The sequence below is a fragment of the Rhinoderma darwinii genome, chromosome 5 (genome assembly GCF_050947455.1).
Source record: "Rhinoderma darwinii isolate aRhiDar2 chromosome 5, aRhiDar2.hap1, whole genome shotgun sequence".
NCBI lineage: Eukaryota > Metazoa > Chordata > Amphibia > Anura > Rhinodermatidae > Rhinoderma > Rhinoderma darwinii.
In genome coordinates, this window is record NC_134691.1 from 180,360,465 (window position 1) to 180,381,999 (window position 21,535).

At 40.3% G+C, this 21,535-nt stretch overlaps 1 protein-coding gene across 1 annotated transcript in view; it reads right to left on the reverse strand.

Annotated features, from left to right (window-relative positions):
- Positions 1-1,349: 1,349 nt before the first annotated feature.
- Positions 1,350-21,535, reverse strand: part of MARCHF11 (membrane associated ring-CH-type finger 11) — a 40,790-nt gene continuing 20,604 nt past the window's right edge. Inside the window, exons 2-4 of the mRNA XM_075828490.1 lie at positions 17,628-17,783; positions 14,198-14,390; positions 1,350-1,817 (exon numbers count right to left, since the gene is read on the reverse strand). Coding sequence (XP_075684605.1) covers positions 1,492-1,817; positions 14,198-14,390; positions 17,628-17,783 — 675 coding nt within the window. The 3' untranslated portion in view covers positions 1,350-1,491. The remainder of the gene's footprint in view (positions 1,818-14,197; positions 14,391-17,627; positions 17,784-21,535) is intronic.

The window sequence follows — 21,535 nt, forward strand, 5'->3', positions numbered from 1 at the left end:
ACATGGGTTTTCTAAACCAGACAAACCCTAAATCCTATAACAAGAAAATGTTTCAATTAGATCCTTAGTTTAGTTGTCAAAGGTGAAAGATTTATTTTGTGGGCTGAATTAATGTGCTGCTTTTTATTTTTTAAGAAACAAGTGACATTACCAAGTGGAGGAATACTGTAAAAATATAGAGGTCTTTTCAGAACAGCAAATCTTACATACAGTTAAGACCTTGTTATTTGATTAAGATTAGTTATTCACCATTAACTGAAATTCAAGGGATTTTCCAATTTTCCAATTTTTTGTAAAAAAAAACCAAAACAAAAACATTTCATTGTTGTATAACGAAAAGCACTCTGCAACTTTTTAATATAGTTTGTGTTTTAATTCCTCACCATTTTCAAAATCTCTGCTGTCAGTGTATGGGGAAACTTACAGACCAAAAAAAAAGAGATTTTAAAAATGGTGAGGACTTGAAATATAAAGTAATTTAGATATTTACACAACTTTTCTTAAAAGGGTTGCCCCTCCAGGACAATCCCCCTTGTAATTAAAACCCTTTGGGATCAAATCAATTCTGGCTGCTATAGGTATATATATATATATATATATATATATACATATAGAAGAAGAAAATTTGCAGCACTCCAACATGAAAAAAGTGGTGGTTTATTCAATCCAAAACAACAGCAACGTTTCAATCCTACAATAGGATCTTTATCAAGCCTTTCTTCTTCTATATTATTACACGTCCGAGGATCGGGACGTTTTGCTGGGCACCTGGTCGATCATTCTTATGTGAGTGCTGCTGCCTTCTTGTTTGCTATATATACATATATATATATACATACATACATATATATATATATATATATACATATATAAATGTGCTCAAAGGTTTGCATAGCCTTTAAGCTAAAAGTGAAGGTCATGAGTGAGAGGTTCCGTCCTAGGAGGGTATATTGGAAGTAACTGAACCAGATTGCCCCTTTTAATATCAAACGTAAACACAATTAGAAAAAATTGCAAATGTCTGAAGATTTATAAATAATATATATATAATTGGTGTAAAGATAAAGTTATATTAAAATGTCCTAGCTAGTTAGATGTTACTCATATTAATATAATTACACTGTAATGTTCCCTCTCTTTATGTCCCCTGCCTGAACACATTACGTGAGGTTCATGAGTGACGTCTGTGTAATATCAAGAGGAAAGTATTGTAGCAGGAATTAATTGTAATAAAAATACTATAATTGATCATCATACTGTACTTCAATCACATTTTATAAAAACATACAAATAGCCAAATACGGCAAAAATATGTTGTTTCTGAAAACTGCATATTTAATATAACCGCTTCTATAAAAAAAGAAATAAAGTTAGAAAATGTTTAATATATATATATATTTGAAATACTTTAAAAGTGCTTTGGGTTCATTGCACTAACATTCAAAAATACTGTCCATGGCTAGAGGAATGTTGGTGGTCGTACTGTCCTGCTCATACGGAGGTCACTCTCATTACAACCTCACCAGACGTACTGTCCTCTATGGAGTCTTCTGGAGGAGTTCTCATTCTGTTGAACAAATGTAGCAGTACATATCCACATTGCAGCCTGGGAGAGCTTAGCCGTGTAGGATGAACTAAGGTCCTGGGTCGGAAGGCAGATAATGGTAGCCACAATGTCCTACTAGTTGAAGGCACTGCACGGCTGCTTTCTTCAATGTCTGTTGCTTTGTCGTAATTGAACACATCCCAATGCAAGTTCACAGCTCTCCATCTCATGAAGACCTTATAAACAGCTGCTCCTTCGTGGATGATTAAACCTAGAATCACACAACATTTACATATTAATAACTTCTGAAGATACATTGAAATAACCAATGAATTTAGAGAAATGACAAATGCGGTTGGCCAAATAAAAAAAAAATCTTTTGTTTGACTAATGAAAATAAAATAATAAAAAGCACACATAGAGCATAAAGGGTTGTTTTCACACATCTAAAAACAAGAACTATGCCACACTATGGCAGTATGTATTCCTTGATTTTTATTAAAGGGGTTGTCTGGTTAGGGGTTAATAGAGCGGTATCCTCATTTATTAGCCAGAGTGGCTACAAAGAGCATTTCTCGCTCTAGAGGAACCCATCACGTCCGTACATTATATGGTCAACCCATTGATTTCAATGTTTAATTTCTCCTGCAGTGGCGCTCTAGGGAAATTGAACACTTGCTGCCAGTTCCCCCCTAGATTACTCCTGGTTGCTGGGGGTCCCAAAAGCGAAACACCATGTTATGAGCTTATTGTAGAAGAACTCTTCTAACAAAAAGGTATTGTCCAAAGCAAACAACCCCTATATTCCTTTGATGACCTGCTTAATCCTACTCAGCAAGGTATTATAAACTAGAGAAAAAAGAGTCCATACATATCAAAGTATGAAAAAATTGAACATCTTTATTGATAACATTAAATACAAAAAATAACAAAAACAGAGAATCTAAAATAAATCCTTGTCTGGATCACCAATATATACATTGATTACAGTATATATATATATATATATATATATATATATACATTACGCTTGTAGTATGTGAGATTAATATAGCTCAATGTAACTCCAACACGGGGTGCATCTATATTAGTAGTTTAAAGTACAAGTGGTACAAAAAACAGAGTATACAAAACTCAAGAGTCAAAACCTGTAATTACTTAAAGTGACTAGTGCCTTTGAAAAACGGCATAAAGCCAGAATAGGTCTAACAGATGCACTTACCCATGTATGGGAGATTAGTGTGACCCAAGATGTAGAAGAGCGCCCCGACGCACGTTTCGCCTGTAGCTTTCAGCAAGGTATGTATCAGTCACTGGGATTACAGCCGTGTTCCTGCCGCAACTGCCAAAATCGCAGATAACTCTGTTCCTGGCAGTTTTAATCTTGGATGCTGCTGTGACTAGCAATTGTGACATCTAAGGTGCTTAACAGAGGGAGGAGACTCCCCCTGTCAAACCATTGGTCGGACTGGGAAATCCAGCCTATACTCGGACCATTTTTCATGGCCTGATCTTTGTCGTGTGCAACTGCCCTTACTGATACATCTAGGGTAAGTTCACACATAGCTAAAATACTACGGATTTTCCGCAACGGATTTCATGGCGGAAAATCCACAGCATAATAGAGTAGCAGCAGAGTGGATGAGATTTGAAAAAGTCTCATCCACACGCTGCGTAAATGCTGGGTGGAAAAATTGCTCAGAAATTGATTTTAATCCGCAGCATGTCAATTGTATTTGCGTAATCGCTGCTTATTTTTTGCGGTTTTCCCCATTGAATTTAATGGGGAGGTAAAGCCCGCAGCAAATGGCAGCTGTTGCGTTTTTTGTGGCAGAAAAGCCACCGTTCTGCTGCAAAAAGCGCAACTCAGAAAAAAATAATTGTTATACGTACCCAGAATTCTATATTTTTTCGCCCAGGTTGGCCTCCTGGGACGACGGCCTAATCAGAGGCTGCATCAGTCCCATGGGATGAAACGTCATTCCAGGAGGCTGGGGTACAGGATGGCGGAGGGACGCGTTTTCGCAGTGTACATTCCAGCTGAAAAACTGCACCACAGTTTGGTGCAGTTTTTCGTCATGAATCTCCTGCAGCGCACAGAGCGGATACGCTGTGTGCTTTTATGAACATAGCTTTTGTGAACATAGCCTAAGGGTGTGTCCAGACGTGCTGCAGATTTCTCAATACATTTTACATTTTGCAATACGTAGGGTGAAACCTGCAGCAAATCTGCTGCTAAATCCGCTGCAAATCCTCAACAAATCTGCGGCAAAATCCGCATATATTGCGTGTAGATTTGGAAGCTGATTTGCTTCTCCACTCTGCTTTTAGTGGAGTTTTTTCTAGTACATATGGATGGAATTTTGAAAACTCCATCCACTTGTATTCTACTGTAAATTGATGCAGATTTGCGATGTGGAATCTACATCACAAATCCGCAGCAAATCTGCCAACACTGGACACACCCTAAGTATTCCAAAGCATAATTTTTGTAATCAAGTCATCACAGCCAGTACGCTAGTTGGACTTATACATTTTTTTTAAATTAAGTTCAATAAAGTTTCATATATAAAAGTCTTCCAAAACAACAAACGAACCCCTTCTTTCATCAAAAATTGTTTAACTGATTAAAAATAGTAAACAATTTAAAAAAATACATTTAAGTCATCTCTGCAATCGTAAGAAACAATAGAATAAAAATAACATATTATCAAAATGCAGCGTCAAAAATATTTTTTTCCTATAAAACCAAGTTTTATTGTGTAAAAATACTAAAACATAAAAAAGGTATATATTTCGTATTGCCATAATTGTAACAACCTGCAGATTAAAGTTAATAGTTTATTAATACCACACGGTATATAGTGTAAAAAAAAGTCCTCCCAAAACGTTTTTCAGAAAACTTAATTAACAAAATATATCTACTCCAAAATGGTGGCAACCCCGTTCTAGCTTTTTCTGCTCTCGCTGCCTCCCGGCCACTTCCAGGTTATATGGTTGGGAGTTACGAAAACGCTGAGCTACGCTGTTTCAGCAAGTCCCATAGTAGTGAATGGCAGTTACGGAAGCAGCGTAGCAAGCGATCTACCCTGTTTCCGTAACTACCATTCAGCTCTATGGGACTTACGGAAATAATGTAGCTCGGCGAGCTATGCTGTTTTCCTAATTCACATAATCACTGCATAACACACTGGCCGATGTTCTCACAAACCTTTGTTGTGATGTGGTGCGCATGTCCGCTGCGGCGGCTGTCTCCGATGCATCCCCCCTCCGCCTCCATGGGTTATTCTGTATTGTTCCTAATTCACAATCGGAATTAATCTGCTTCTGCTGAAACACAGAGTGGCAGAACAGGGTTTAGGGGCCCCGTTCTAGAGATAGGTGCGGGTCCCAGAGGTGGGACCCGCATCTATCTGACATTTATGACATATCCTTTGGATATGTCATAAATGTCTCTCATGGGAAAACCCCTTTAAGGGGTTAAGTAAGCATCACAATAAAATACATTTCAAAATACAATTTGAGAACATTATACAACTGCTAGAAAAGAGTATGAAAGGCCAAAATACAGAAGTAGAGCATGTACCGAAATTTCAATGCTCATCATTTTATGACATAAGCAACAAATACCAAAGAGTCTTGCAATAGATATAAGATGTGGCTGACAAGCCAAAAAAGACCAAGACTAAACATCTGTGTGTACTTTATGCCAATCTAAATGTAGACAAAGAAACAAAAACACATACAAGTCTAAGTTCACACAACAGATTTTTCCTGAGAAACGTAAATTTGGCCAGATGTGCAAAAACAGCCACAATTCTGCACACAGATTAGCCCTGTTCAATCTGAATGTGGCTACCGACCGCTTTCTTCACACAAAATAAACCGCGTCAAGAAGTGAAATGTTTTTTGTTTTCAGAAAGGTGGTTTGCAATTGCTCATGCTGAAAATTGCTCATGCTGAAAATTCCGCCTGTAAAAACAGTGGGGTGAAGAGGCTTTTTACAAGTTGAATTCACGCTGATTCTGCTGAAGAAAAGGTGTCAGAATCAGTGTGAATTTTCTGTTGTGTGAATAAGGTCTAAAACTGGCAAAAGAGAGGAAAATAAGGAAAAAGAGTATAGGGTAAAGAAAGCAATGCTGACAAAATCTCCTCACTGGTTATGTATATAGAACCAGTGCACACATTTAGGGCATGCCCAGACGTGGTGGAATTCTTCCGCCACTGTCCGCATCAATGCCGCACAGAATCTGCGTTGCAGATTCTGTTGCGGCTCTGCCCAAAGTGGGCATTAAATTGATGCGGACTAGCCGTTGTGTATTGAGGTGAAAGTACTTCCCTTTTCTCTATCAGTGCAGGATAGAGAGAAGGGACAGCACTTTCCCTAGTGAAAGTAAAATAAATTCATACTTACCTGGCCGTTGCCTTGGTGATGCGTCCCTCTTTCGGCATCCAGCCCGACCTCCCTGGATGACGTGGCAGTCCATGTGACCGCTGCAGCCTGTGATTGGCTGCAGCCGTCACTTAGACTGAAACGTCATCCTGGGAAGCCGGACTGGAGGAAGAAGCAGGGAGTTCTCGGTAAGTATGAACTTCTATTTTTTTTACAGGTTGCTGTATATTGTGATCGGTAGTCACTGTCCAGGGTGCAGAAACAGATACTGCCGATCGCTTAACTCTTTCAGCACCCTGGACAGTGACTATTTACTGACGTCGCCTAGCAACGCACCCGTAATTACGGGTGCACACACGTAGTCACCCGTAAATATGGGTGCACACACATAGTCACCCGTAATTACGGGAGCCCCATTGACTTCCTCAGTCTGGCTGTAGGCCTAGAAATACATAGGTCCAGCCAGAATGAAGAAATGTCATGGTAGTAGAACCAATACATTCCGCAGCACACATAACATCTACATAACATGTGCGGACTTCATTGCGGAATTTTGACTCTCCATTGAAGTCAATGGAGAAATTCCGCAATGAGTCCGCGACACGTCCGCAACAACCATTGTATGCTGCGAATACCAAATTCCGCACCGCAGTCTATGCTCCGCTGCGGAATTGTCCGCAACGTGTAAACGAACCCTATTAAAAAGCTGTGGAAGGCAATGGAGAAACGTGTACGCTGCGGACTGTCCGCAGCAGAATTCCAGAGCAATTACGCCACGTGTGGTCATGCCCTTATAGGGGTAGAATAAACAGATATCAATTTGGGTTCTTGCATTATACATAAGTTACGCAGGTTAGTCAAACAAACCAAGAGTGAAGTGCTGCATTTACACCATAGGTCACTGAGTGCACTAAGGAAGCAATACACAATAAACAGAAGAACAAGAGGAAAAAAAGCGGAGAAGATAAAAGGAGTGGGGACAGAAACCACTTTGTAAGGGTATGTGCACACGTAGTATTTTCTGGCGTATTTCGTGGCGTTTAGGGGACTAGGGGTTTTATCTCCTTCTGTAGACATTTTTATATTATACATTGCATATTGCGTCTAAATTTTGTAAAAGTAAAATAAAGATAATAATAATAATAATTACTATACTCTGGATGACCCAAATAAAATAAATTTTTACATTTAATGCATGTATAGGTTTAATTTATTTAATCTCCTTTTATTTTTATTTTTTTTATTAATCCCTAGAGCCATGACTATTTGTTGACTTGCTGTACTAAATGTGAAACATTATTTGAATGGCCTGCGGTGATTCATGCCCTTCTCATGATGCTTTTCGGTCAGCCTGCCGTGTAATTACTAACAATAATAATTTAATGATGTATTCAATGCCTGGAAATGTCAATAAATGTCACTCGTTATCTTTCCAGTCTTTGTTCTAATTAATTATATTCATCTACAGTGAAGCACATGGCATAGATCTTAGCTGATTTGTATCAGCAATTCTATATATTAAGTACCACGTGACACGAACGGTGGGCATGTGAACCCACTAGGCCGCACCACAATAGCGGGGAGGCAGCTGGCCAAACAACAGAGTACCAAATTAATACAAAGTCCAGCACAAGGGTACCTCAATAGTCCAGACAGTCGCAGTGGCTAGGCACAGATGGAACTTCATATGGCAAATGATGCAAAGCGTGGCAGATGACACCAGACATGGTGTAACACAGCAGACGTGGTAAATGGCACAACACGACTCCAACACTTTAGAGGGCACTTTAAGTCTGGGAGTGAGTTTGCGCGCACCCTAGTGGTCACTGCAGGACAGGACGGCCGCATGTGCTGGCAGCTCTGGAGAGGAAGACATTGGCAGGATGAAAGTGGTCTCCGGTCTGCGACTGTGGCCGTTACAGTACCCCCCCTTACGCCCCCTCTTCTTGGGTCCAGAGCAAGAGAGGAATTTCTTCAAGAGGGTAGGGGCATTAAGATTTTCTTCTGGCTCCCAGGACAAAACCCTCTCCAATCCACTAAATAGAAAGCCTTTTTTCTACCCTCTTGCAGTCCAGGATCTCCTTTACTACAAACACATTGGAAGAACCGCTGGGAGCAACCGCAGGACTAGGAGTCTTACTGTAGTCGTTCAGCACCACAGGTTTCAAGAGGGACACATGAAAGGAGTTGGGGATTTTGAGGGTAGGAGGCAGCCGAAGCTTATAGGAGACAGGGTTAATCTATTGCAGGATCTCAAAAGGTCTGAGGAACCTGGGAGCAAATTTGGATGAAGGTACCTTCAGACGGATATTCCTAGAGGACAGAGCGACTTCGGTACCCGGAAGATACTCTCTTCTTCTAGTACCCGACTTTCACTTCATGCGATCGACTGCAAGCAGAATAGAATACCGGGTCTGTTGCCAGATTTGCAGAAAGTCCCAAAGTGCAGAATCAGCTGCAGGTACCTGAGATGTAGTCGACACAGGAAGAGGGATTCTAGGATGTTGACCGTACACAATGTAGAATGGTGTGGAAGTGATGGACTCACTTGTGTGGTTGTTGTACAAGAATTCGGCCCATGGAAGAAGCTGTACCCAGTTATCATGCTGCATGGTGATGAAGTGGCAGAGATAATTTTCCATGATCTGGTTGATCCTCTCTACTTGACCATTGGACTGGGGGTGATAGGCTGAGGAAAAGTCCAATCTCACATCCAGGAGTTTACAGAGGGCTCTCCAGAATTTTGAGGTGAATTGATCCCCCCGATCAGACACGATGTTAAGGGGCAAGCCATGCAAGTGGAAGATGTGCTGAATGAAGAGACTCGCCACTCAGGGAGCAGAAGGTAGACCAGTCAGCGAAAACAAAATGAGCCATCTTGGAGAACCGATCCACCACCACCCAGACTTTATTGCATCCCGCTGAGGGAGAAAGGTCAGTGACAAAGTCCATTGCAATATGCTGCCAGGGGGCATTGGGCACAGGTTGGAGTAGACCGGCAGGCTTGGAGTGAGTAACCTTGTTAGAAGCACACTCACTGCACCACCCTAGTGCTCACTGCAGGACAGGATGGCCGCATGTGCTGGCATCTCCGAAGAGGAAGACGTCGGCAGGATGAAAGGGGTTTGCGGTCTGCGACTGCGGCCGTTATACCACGTTTTTTAAGACATTCTCAAGTCAATTGCTTGGCAGGAGGAAGCTTAGGATTGTGCTTGCTGTTACAATTTAATTGGAATTGCAAGTGTTATATCCATGTTTAATAGCTAAGATAATGATGTCACGTGTATAAACACTGACTCATTTTTATTGTTCTAATGCATCTAAAATAAAAAATGAAGCAACTTTACAGTCTTGATTAAAAATCTCCTGCCATTTTGTGTCCACAACGCCAATGCAGATCTATGTGTTTTCATAATAACAGACTAGAAATAAACCCTGAGTAGTCTGAGCTTGCAGCCACAGTCCATTTCACCTGTCAACAGCTTTGTGCTGTCATACATTTGCTAGGTTAGTAAGTAGGGGACAGATTGAAGGCTGTATGACTGCAGAATTAGACTACATGTTTGTTTGAAGTTACCATGGAAACACATAGGTCTGCATAAGAGCTGTAGACACAAAATGGTAAGATAATTCTACTCTGAGACTACTTGTAAATTTGTTTCATTTTTATTTTAGATCCATTGGAGCAATACAAAATTGGTTGCAAAGATGGGCATGGCCTTTAGGAGTCATTAATGGAATAAACAAATTGTGAAATAAATATTTAATTAAAATACATAATATAGTAAGACTTGCATGTTTTAAATCCAATAGTGAACAAAAACCGGTCATATACATTTCAATGAGAGGCCAATTAACCCCTTCCCGCCATTACACGTACAGTTACGTGATGAGAGATGGCCTTTTCCCGCATCTCCACGTAACTGTACGTGAAACAGATGGAGCTGGCTCAGGAGCTGAGCCAGTGACATCACCGCCGGGTGACAGCTGTATGTTACAGCTGGCACCCTGAGGTATCGGTCAGGACCGGAGCTAGCCTCCGATCCGACCGATTAACCCCTCACATGCTGCGTTCAATAGAGATCGCAGCATGTGAGGAGTTTATAGCCACCGGCACCCCAGCAACGTGATCGCTGGGTTGCCGGTGGCTGCAAAGGCGATCGGAGGGCTAATACTTACCTCCCGGTCCGCCAGTAACGGAATCCCCCTATGCCCCGTCGGCGGCGGGGCCCAGGAGGCTTCCGGTACCATCGGCAAGATGGCGCCGGCTCAGCTTCCGGCTCACAAGCTGAGCCGGCGTCATCAGCAGTGGGTGTCCGCTGTATGTTACAGCGGACACCCCGATCTATCGGCAGGAACCGGAGCTAGCTCAGATTCCTGCCATTAACCCCTTCAATGCAGCGATTCAATGCAATCGCTGCATCAAAGTGGTTTGTATGAAATCGGCAGCCCTGCCATACGATGGCAAGGCTGGCGACTGTTACTATGGCAACAGGATGCCTAACAATGGCTTCCTATCTGCCTATACGTTAGCCGATTAGGCCCCGCCCGGAGGCGGAGCCTGATTGGCTTGCTGTCAGTGAACAACTGACAGTTCTAATACATTGCACTACATAGGTAGTGCAATGTATTAGAACATCAAACAAACAGTTGGACCTTCAAGTCCCCTAGTGGGACTAAAGAAAAGTGTTAAAAAAGTAAAAATAAAAGTTGTAAAAAATACAATAAAAGTTTCAAATAATAACACAAAACACAATCGCCCTTTTTCCCTTATCAAGTCATTCATTATTGAAAAAAATAATAAAGCCATACATATTTGGTATCGCTGCGACCGTAACGACCTTAACTATAAAAATATTATGTTATTTATTCTGCACAGTGGACGCCGTAAAAAAAATAACTAAAAAATACTGACATAATTGCTATTTTTTGGTCACTTTGTCTTCCAAAAATTGAAATAAAAAGTGATCAAAAAGTCGCATGTACCTAAAAATGGTACCTATAAAACTATAACTCGTCTCGCTAAAAACAAGCCCTCATACAGCTCCGTCTACGAAAAATTTAAAACCGTTATGGCTCTCTCAACTTCCTCAAAAATCCATTCTCTCTACAAAAGTTATTTTATTGTGCAAAAAGTTGTAAAACATAAAAAAGTGATATAAATTAGGTATTACCGGAATCGGACTGCCCCGCAGAATACAGGTAACATGTAATTTATAATGCGTGGTGAACGCTGTATAAAAAGAACTAAAAAAATATGTCAGAATTTCAGTTTTTTGGTCACGTTGCCTCCCAAAAAAAAAAGGATAACAAGTGATCAAAAAGTCACATGTACCCCAAAATGGTACCAATAAAAGCTACAGCTCGTCCCACAAAAAAACAGCCGTCATACCACTACGTCTATGAAAAAAGAAAATTAGTTAAGGCTCCAATAAGCCAGGAAATAAAAATATGCAGTTGTGCCGGCCCGAGGGGAACGTTTCTTCTGTTTCAAGTGTCGAATTATCAAGGCCCCTAAAATTAGGGAACCAGGAAGGGGAGGGCCCAAACATATCTGCTGGAAGTGAGGGCGCCCGTATTATACCAGGACAACACTTCCCAGCAAAATTCCCCAAACTTCAAAGGTGCCGAGTGTGGACCAAAAGGGAAATAAGTAAAGACCATTTATTAGTGCGACATCGGCCTGTGCAGAAAGGATTGTGTCACAGCATAACACACATCTATGAATTATTTTATTGTTTTTTTTTACCCCACTATACCACCTGACTATGCCCCTTATATACTCCGCCCGCCTTACATGTACCCCCACATTATAAACTGAAACACCAGTAAGACTCAAGACAAAACTACTACAAGCAAAATCCACGCTCCAAAAGCCAAATGGCGCTACCTCCCTTCTGAACCCTACAGTGTGCCAAAACAGCAGTTTATTTCTACATATATGGCATCGGCATACCCGGGAGAACCCTTTTAACAATTTTTGGGGTGTGTGCCTCCAGTGGCATATCTATTGAAAAACCATTTTCACTCTGGCAAAAATTGGTGTGCACTCAATGTTGCAATCACCTGTGTGGTTAATATGCTCACTACACCCCTAGGTGAATACCTTGAGGGGTGTCGTTTCCAAAATGGGGTCACTTCTGGGGGGTTTCCATTGTTTTGGTCCCACAGGGACTTTGCAAATGCGACATAGCGCCCAGAAACCAATCCAGCAAAATCTGTACTCCAAAAGTCAAATGGCGCTCCTTCCCCTCTGAGCCCTACTCTGTGCCCAAACAGCAGTTTATGACCACATATGGGGTATTGCCGTACACAGGAGAAGTTGCTTTAATAGTGTTGGGGTGCTTTTTATCATTTATTTGTTGAGAATATGAAACATTTTCAGCTAAAACTACGTCTTATTGAAGAAAAAGGATTTTTTTTATTTTCACTGCCCAATTCTAATAAAATCTATGAAACACCTGTGGGGTAAAAATGCTCACTATACCCCTAGATTAATTCCTCAAGGGGTGTAGTTTTGTGAATCGAGTCACTTTTGGGGAGTTTCCACTGGACTGGTACCTTAGGAGCTTTGCAAATGTGACATGGTGTCAAGAAACCAATCCAGCAAAATCTGTGCTCCAAAAGCCAAATGGCGCTCCTTCTCTTCTGATCCTTGCCGTATGCCCAAACAGCAGTTTATGACCACAAAGAGGGTATTGCCATACTCCAGAGAAGTTGCTTTACAAATGTTGGGGTTCTTTTATTCCTTTAGTTGTTGAGAAAATGAAAAATTTTGAGCTAAAGCTACGTCTTATTGGAAAAAAATAATTTTTTTTTATCTTCACTGCCCAATTCTAATAAAATCTATGAAACCCCTGTGGGTTCAAAACGCTCACTACACCCCTAGATGGATTCTTCAAGGGGTGTAGTTTCTTAAATGGAGTAACTTTTTTGGTGTTTTCACTGTTTTGGTCCCTTAGGGGCTTTGCAAATGTGACCTGGCCTCCGCAAACCATTCCTGCTAAATTTGAGCTCCAAAAGCCAAATGGCGCTCTTTCCCTTCTAAGCTCCGCCGTGTGTCCAAACAACCGTTTATGACCACATGCGGGGTATTGTTTTACTCGAGAGAAATTGCTTTACAAAAGTAGTGGTGCATTTTCTCCTTTTAGTCCTTGTGGAAATTAGAAAAAATTAGCTAAACTTAAATTTTCTTTGAAAGAATGTAGATTTTCATTTTCACGGCCTACTTCCAATAATTTCTGCAAAAAACTTGCGGAGTCAAAATGCTCACTATACCCCTAGATAATTTCCTCAAGGGGTATAGTTTCCAAAATGGGGTCACTTTTGGGGGATTTCCACTGTTTTGGTGCCGCAAGAGCCTTTCAGACCCGACATGGAGCCTAAAATATTTTCTAATACAAAGGAGGCCCCCAAATCCTATATGTGCTCCTTTGCTTCTGAGGCCTGTGCTTCAGTCAATAAGTGCACTAGGGCCACATGTGGGGTATTTCTAAAAAGTGCAGAATCTGGGCAATAGATATTGAGTTGCGTTTCTCTGGTAAAACTTTCTGTGTTACAAAAAAAATAGATGAAAAATGAATTTCTGCAAAAAAAAAAAGAAATTTGAAAATTACACATCTACTTTGCCTTAATTCCTGTGAAACATCTAAAGGCTTAAGAAACTTTCTAAATGCTGTTTTGAATACTTTGAGGGGTGAAGTTTTTAAAATGGGGTGACTTATCGAGGGTTTCTAATATATAAGGCCCTAAAATCCACTTCACAACTGAACTGGCCCCTGTAAAAATAGCCTTTTGAAATTTTCTTGAAAATGTGAGAAATTGCTGTTAAAGTTCTAAGCCTTGTGATGTCATAGAAAAATAAAAGGATGTTCAAAAAACGATGCCAATCTAAAGTAGACATATGGGTGATGTTAATTAGCAACAATTTTGTGTGGTATTACTATCTGTCTTACAAGCAGATACATATAAATTTAGAAAAATGCTAATTTTTGCAATTTTTCGCTGAATTTTGGTGTTTTTCACAATTAAATACTTAATGTATCGAGCAAATTTTGCCAGTAACATAAAGTCCAATGTGTCACGAGAAAACAATCTCAGAATCGCTTGGATAGGTAAAAGCATTCCGAAGTTATTACCACATAAAGTGAAACATGTCAGATTTGAAAAAATTGGCTGTGTCCTGAAGGCCAAAACAGGCTGTGTCTTGAAGGGGTTAAAGAAAAGTATTTAACTTTTTGATAGTTTTAGAAACTTACCTATGCATACTAGGTCCATAAAACCGTACATGCCATAGCATATTTGAAAAAGTAAGTCTCTTCTTTGCCATACTGCATAAGAGCTAAAGGCTGACCAGAGAAGCCACGTCACACTCGATACTAGGAATAACGATCCAAGAATGACTGCGATCATTTGAACTTTTTCCACCAGTGTTACTGTAATGCGCTGCCACTGAAACACAAACAATAGTTATCACTTACAGAGTTATGTACTGATTCTCTACCCATTAAAAAAAAAAGTATAGTATTTTATCAACTACATATACAAATATATTAATATTATCATGTTTAAAAATATGTGCACTAAAGGGGGTTTTACCCAGGATGATTATCGGGCAGACGCGCCTTACTATAACGCTCGTTGCCGATAATTGCCCCCTGTGAACAGGGAAACGATCAGCAGATGAACGAGCAAACACTCAATCATCAGCTGGTCATATCGTTTTAAAAAAGTAAAATATTATCGTTGTCGGCAGCACATCTCCATGTGTAAACAGGGAGACGTGCTGCGGACATGATAATAATGTATGGGGATGAGCGATCGGAGTAACGACCGCTTGTCCCCATCTATTGCTCCGTGTGAAAGGAGCAAACGAGCGCCGATCATCGATGTCTCGTTGATCGGCGCTGGCCTTTAGCTAAACCAACCAATCAGAAATTTGTTTAAAGGGTTTGTCCAAGATAATAAAAAAAAAGGGTCTGCTTTCTTTTTTCCAAAAATAACCCCACTCAACTGAAGGAGTGAATGAAGTTTATCCTATGAACAAGAGTGGTGCTGGTTCTGGAGAAAAAGCAGAACCTTTGAAATCCTGGACAACCCCTTTTAAGCAAGTTTGTGAGTGAAGGCTGTGCTTTATAGGGTTATAGAGAACTCTTCTCTGGAATAAGTAGATTGGTGAAGGTTACCAGAATTAACTGACCAAAGAATCTCTAAATTAATATCCAAGGAAAAGACATGTTGAGTGACACTACAAACTGGTGATATAATTAAAGGGGTTATGCGGGTACCAAAAATTATTAGCTGTGTACTCACTGCAGTATGTGAGTACACTGCTAATATACATTCCAGTCCCCCGTCGCGCTGATTATGAGAATTTCATAGATTTTTATAGTGCTGCCGGGGAACCAGAAGTCTTCTTTAATGACGATACCACTCTTCGTCACATGACTGACCCCACTGTACTCCATGTACTCACTGTACTACTGCTTCTGTTTGTACATATAGTACAGTGGGGTTGGTCACATGACGTAGAGTCGTATCGTCATCAAAGAAGGCTGTGCAACTAGACTACCAGTCCCCCGGCAGCACTATAAAAATATATAAAAATCTCAGGATCAGCAGGACAGGGGGACCGGAATGTATATTAGCGATTGTACTCACATATTGCAGTGAGTACAGTGCTAATAATTTTTGGTTCCCACATAACCCCTTTAAATAGATTTACAAATTTTTATTTAGCATTCATATACAAATGAGTATCAAAATTACAAAATTGTCATTAGGCAATGTTTCAGGTGTATAGCCCTTCATCAGGCTGTGGTAGCAACGGATCTATGTATGACTAGTTGATTTGTAAATTACGTTTATGAACAGCTACAGTCGGAAGACCCCATGTAAAGTTTAATTTTTACGAGATGAGGACGTGACAATAGTTGATTTTCATTCAAATATCATATAAAGATAAAGGAGAAGTTACTGAACAAAAATAAACTAAACTTTGCAATAATTTATTAAACAAAAACTTCACAGCTATACAATCTCCTTCTATTAAATAAGTAATCAGACACATTCTATAGAAACATAGAATTTGATGGCAGAAAAGAACCTACAGGTCTATCCAGTCTGCCTTTTTTGCGTGTATATTGTTATACATATATGAATACATTTTTTATTGTATAATAATTATATATCCTCCCTGTTTGTTAATTCTTGACATTTTTGACAACAGCCATATGTCTGTCCCAAGCTTTCTTGAATGCTTTAGCAGTATGTGTCCTCAAGAACAGCTTCTGGAAGACTGCGCAAATGATTAGAATATGGTTTGCTCTTTGTCGGTGCATTACCATATTTTTCGGACTATAAGACGCAGTTTTTAGCAAGAATAAATTCTGCTAAAAAGTCCCTGTGTCTTATAGTCAGCAGTCAAGGGACCCGGATGTGCAGGGCCCCCTGACCGCTTTCTTACTTAACCCCTTCGTGACCCATGACGTGCCGGCACAACATGGAGAAGGGGGGGGGGGTGATGTTTGGAGCGGGTAATAGCGACTGCAGCATTTATAGGGGTTTTTTCATGAAGGAAATTTATGACATATCCACACGATATGTCATAAATGTCGGATAGACCCACCTCTGGGACCCGCACCTATCTCTAGAATGGGGCCCCCTAAACCCCATTCTAGCTGTTTGTGCTCTCCCGGCCACTTGATTACATGTCGAGTTACTGAAACAGCGTAACTCACTGAGCGATGCTGTTTCCGTAACTCCCACCCATAGAACTGAATAGTAGTTACGGAAACAGCATAGCTCGCATGCTACGCTGCTTCTGTAATTGCCATTCGCCACTACGGGAGTTACGGAAACAGCGTAGCTCAGCGAGTTGCAATGTTTCTTTAAGTCATCCATGTATTGCAGTGTATTGTACCAGTGATCTAAGGATCGCTGGTTCAAGTCCCCTAGGGGAACTAATAAGTTAGACAAATTTTCAGGAGTGTAAAAAAAATAAAAAAAATATTAAAAGTAAAAAAATAAAAACTTTTCCCACAAGCACAATGTGAAAAAGAAAAAAAATCAGTATCGCTGCATCCGTTAAAGTCCGATCTATTACAATATACCATTATTTAACTTGCACGGTGAACAGCGTAAAAAACGCCTCCAAACATCTGCCCATTGATTTCAATGGGAAAAACGGCATTCCGTTCCCAGAGGGCGTTTTTTACGTGGCTGTGTAAAAAAACGCCTTGTAAAAAGAAGTGCATGTCACTTCTTGAGGCGTTTTTGGAGCCGTTTTTCATTGACTCTATAGAAAAACAGCTCCAAAAACGGCTGTCAAAAATGCAGCAAAAAATGTGACTTTGATTAAAAAATGCCTGTAAATCAGGAACTGTTTTCCCTTGAAGACAGCTCCGTATTTTCAGACGTTTCTTGTTTTGTGTGTGCACATACCGTGAGAGGTAGAAATGTCAGATGTCATCATTTTGTCATCAGTTACAGAAGCAGCGTAGCATTTGCTGCACTCGCTTATTACATATGTTCATCTGCTTTTCTGTTCTCTAGTTTGCATAGAAGTACTAGCACATAAACCCAGTCATTCCGGCTTATAAGCGGTCCATAAATAAGCAAACAAATTTCCTATTAGGCGTTTGTTAGATAATGGATACAGTACATGAACACAATGTAAAGATTTCCTACCTGACAAGGTTTCTTCATTTTAATTGCTATGACATGATATCTATAGCAGCAAAGTTCACAGGTCCACAATCCTCTTTCACTAATCCATTTTAATAAGCAGAGTTGATGTGTATATCTCACAGATCCATCACAGCGACAAGGATTGAGTAGCTCACCCTGAAATGAGAGTCAGGAAGAAATCAATATGGCTGTTAGTGCAATATGTGAGCATATATAAAAGAAGAAATACGATATTCACAGAGGCAAAAAAAAAGTTGTGATTGAAATGACATACTTTCAGTACATGTGAAAGGGGCTTTCCAGCTATTCATTTTTGGGGCATGCCAATAAGACATAAATGAGTGATCGTGGCGGTCTGGCTGCTGAAAGTCTCACCGATATGTAGAACACGGAAATCCTGTTCCCTGCTCTCAGTGGAGAGGTGACTGTCATGTGTGGTCATGCTCCACTTAAGCAAAGCGATAGAAACCTCTAAATGCTCTCATTCATGGATTTCCATAATGCCTGTTCATTTTAATGGTGATATACCATGTAGAATGAGCTACCTCTACTAAGAAAAATGAATAAGATCCCCCCATCTCTTAGGATTGGTGATGGGCCCAATAATGGAATTGTGCTAATCAGACTTTATGATACCTGATCACCATGTCTTAGCAGCTATTGGCTGGAAAACCTCTTAAAGGTATTTCTTGTAATGCCGGGGTAGGGTGACAGACAGGTGAGCCCTAATCTACCCGCCACTCAGTCCCTGCCTACTTGCACGGCCCGTCCTAGGCGATGGCGTACAACTGGGCGACGATCCCTACGCTCAATAAGTGCACTACAGACCAACAGATAAGGGTACACAGAAGCTAAGGGAAATGGGGCAGTTGCCCACGGCAACAACGTGAGCAACAAGAGTAGTGAACGAGCCGAGTCAAACCAGGAGTTTACGAGGTACCAAACGCAGTAAAATTACGCAGTAAAATTACGTCTGCATCAAAGAAGTGCAGGACACTTCTTGGGACGTAATTGGAGCCGTTTTTCATTGACTCAGTGAATCAGAACAGCTCCGATTACGTCCGTAAAAGACGCAGTGAAAAACGCGAGTACATGCAATTACGTCTGAAATTCAGAAGCTGTTTTATCCTGAAAACAGCTCCGTAATTTCAGACGTATTTGCCGTTGTCGTGTGCACATACCCTTAGGGTATGTGCAAACACAAAATAAAAAACGTCTCAAAATACATAGCTGTTTTCAAGGGAAAACAGCTCCTGATTTTCAGACATTTTTTAATCAAACTTGCGTTTTTCGCTGCCTTTTTTTACGGCCGTTTTTGGAGCTGTTTTTGGAGCTGTCAATGAAAAACAGCTCCAAAAGTGGCTGAAGAAGTGACATGCACTTCTTTTTCGCGGCCATTTTTTTACGCGCCCGTTTTGAAAAATGGTTGCGTAAAAAACGCCCCATCGCAACCGAACGCCGTTTTTCCAATTGAAATCAATGGGCAGATGTTTGGAGGCGTTCTGCTTCCGATTTTTCTGCCGTTTTTCAGGACCACCCTAAAAACTGATCAAGTTGTATTTGTAACATATGTTGCACAAACATGACATGTAGCCACATCATATGTAATATATAATAGATCGTAGAACGTTCTAAAATAAAATTACATACACACATACACGCATACACACGGAGCATAGCAATATCAAAAGTGAAAAAAAAACAAAAAACATTCCTACAGATGGCAATTGTACATACATTGCAAAATCTGTAGTGTTGGGAGGCCATTAAAATGCCAATGCTCCAATATAGAAAGCAACAGGTGGTGAAAGGCAATAACCGCAAAACCATTGCAACTTCGATTGGTATGCAAGAACAATTACTATGCCACCTTAGCATGGACATTGTCTGTATAGCTGTCACTCCTGCTCTATACTATTGAACTATGAAAAATTTAACAATAAAATTGGAGAGAGTAGCTGGCGAGATTTGCTACCATTTTATCAAAAGGCACACACCTCTTAATAGATCTGGTGTATTTTGAATTGTCTGTTTGAATGTATTTTTACGTCTTCTATGTGCAACCATAAATTTCTGCCACTAATTTCAGCCTTGATTAATCTTGGCCTTTAATAAATGAGTCTAAAAGTACATTACAGCTTGACCATGTTTTCGTTTTTGGAGTGAGAATATAAATTACGCACATTTTGCGCAATGTTTAGAACTTTTAAACTTGTGCAATTTTCACCAAAATCAATTGTAAACTGAATAATAAATATTGACCAATGTCTTTAAGGAATAATAGATCCACAATGGCACCTTCAAATAAAGAGCAGGTTAATTTGTTCTTCTATATATTAAATGTTAAAGCGACCCTTTGCTATTGCATTCAAATGTAACATGGGGATGGGGAATGCATAGTAAATCTGCATGTGCCCTCCGTTTCACTTGTACCACCGATCCATGGATAACCGCAGTGCTTCTCAGACTACCCTATGTACACTGTGCTTTGGTAGTCTGCGACACTCTACCCTGCTCTCGTATTCGCCAGTGCTGCTCATGTGAAAAGGGGAATGGTAACACCCAGTTGTGAAATTAGTCATACAGTACATCTCCAGGAATAACCGAGGAACGGCAAAATGCAAAGTATTAAGAATAGATTCTCCAAAATAGTTATTTAATGGGAAATACAAGAATTTACTAAAAAAGACGTCATGAGATCCTGCCGGTCCTCTTTTAAATTTGCTCAATCATCTACTGATCATGTATCTAAGCCTCTGTTCACATACTGTGAACTACGTTTGGCACATACGCCAACATATCCATATGGCCCCATTCAACTGCGTCCTTTTGGCATACACTTGGCCGATATGCATTGGCATACCTTTTTTGCTGTCTAGCATAGTGTGGTACCACATGTAGTATACCGTGTGGAATACGTTTTTTATGTTTTTGTTTAAATGAGAGCATTTACAGAACCTCTCTAACATATATCTGTCAGGGATCATTACCATGTATATTGTTTGAAAAATATTATCCTTACATATATATATATATTCAGTATATTACACAAAGAGATTGGATTAATGGAGCACAAAGAGCCTGCATAACACGCCTATGGAAGACACCGCCCCCTGGAATGCAAAGAGGAGTGTGCAGAAGAATGTACAGGAAAACTTACAGCAGAGGAGCCAATGGGACTTAAGCAAGTCCCACATCTCGAGGGAGGGGCATGTGTCTCCTCTGTGTGTTTCTTTGTTCTGAATAAAGTTCAGTTCTCTTTGTCTGATCAAGGGAAGTTATGTAGCAAACATTTTTGGCTGGTTTATTTCTTTCCAGGCATGCCTTCAGCTTTCAATTTACAGAGGTGGTTATTCGGTGTGAAATACGGACCTGACATTTGGCGCCCGAGGAAATATCAAAATATCAAAATCCGGACAACCGACAATCACAGGGTGAAACAGAGGACTCAAAGTTGCCCACTGAAGGAATTTGATCACCTCCGCAATAACACGGTAAGCGAATTGATTTTATAAATCTTCGTCTTATCTGTGTTAGTGGGCAGTCTTGTGGCGATCTGTAGAACCCTTTTGTTGATTTCCTGGATTATCTCAGGTGACAGAGGTGATATTTTCCGCTGTGAGGGTAAAAAAACCTGTGAGACCTTAGTCGCGCACGACTAACCATCCTCTGGGTAATTAGAGTCTAAATAAAAGATTATATAAGAGACCGGAGAGTTATCGACTGGGATTTTAATATTTCCAGCGAAGCCGGAGAGTCTGAATAAAATTATATAACATGACCGGAAAGATAGACTGTGAAATTTTAATATTTCCAGCGAAGCCGGAGAGTCTAAATAAAAATTATATTTCGGCGGACCGGAGGCTGTAGACTGAGGAATTTTAATATTTCCGGCGAGGCCTGGGAGT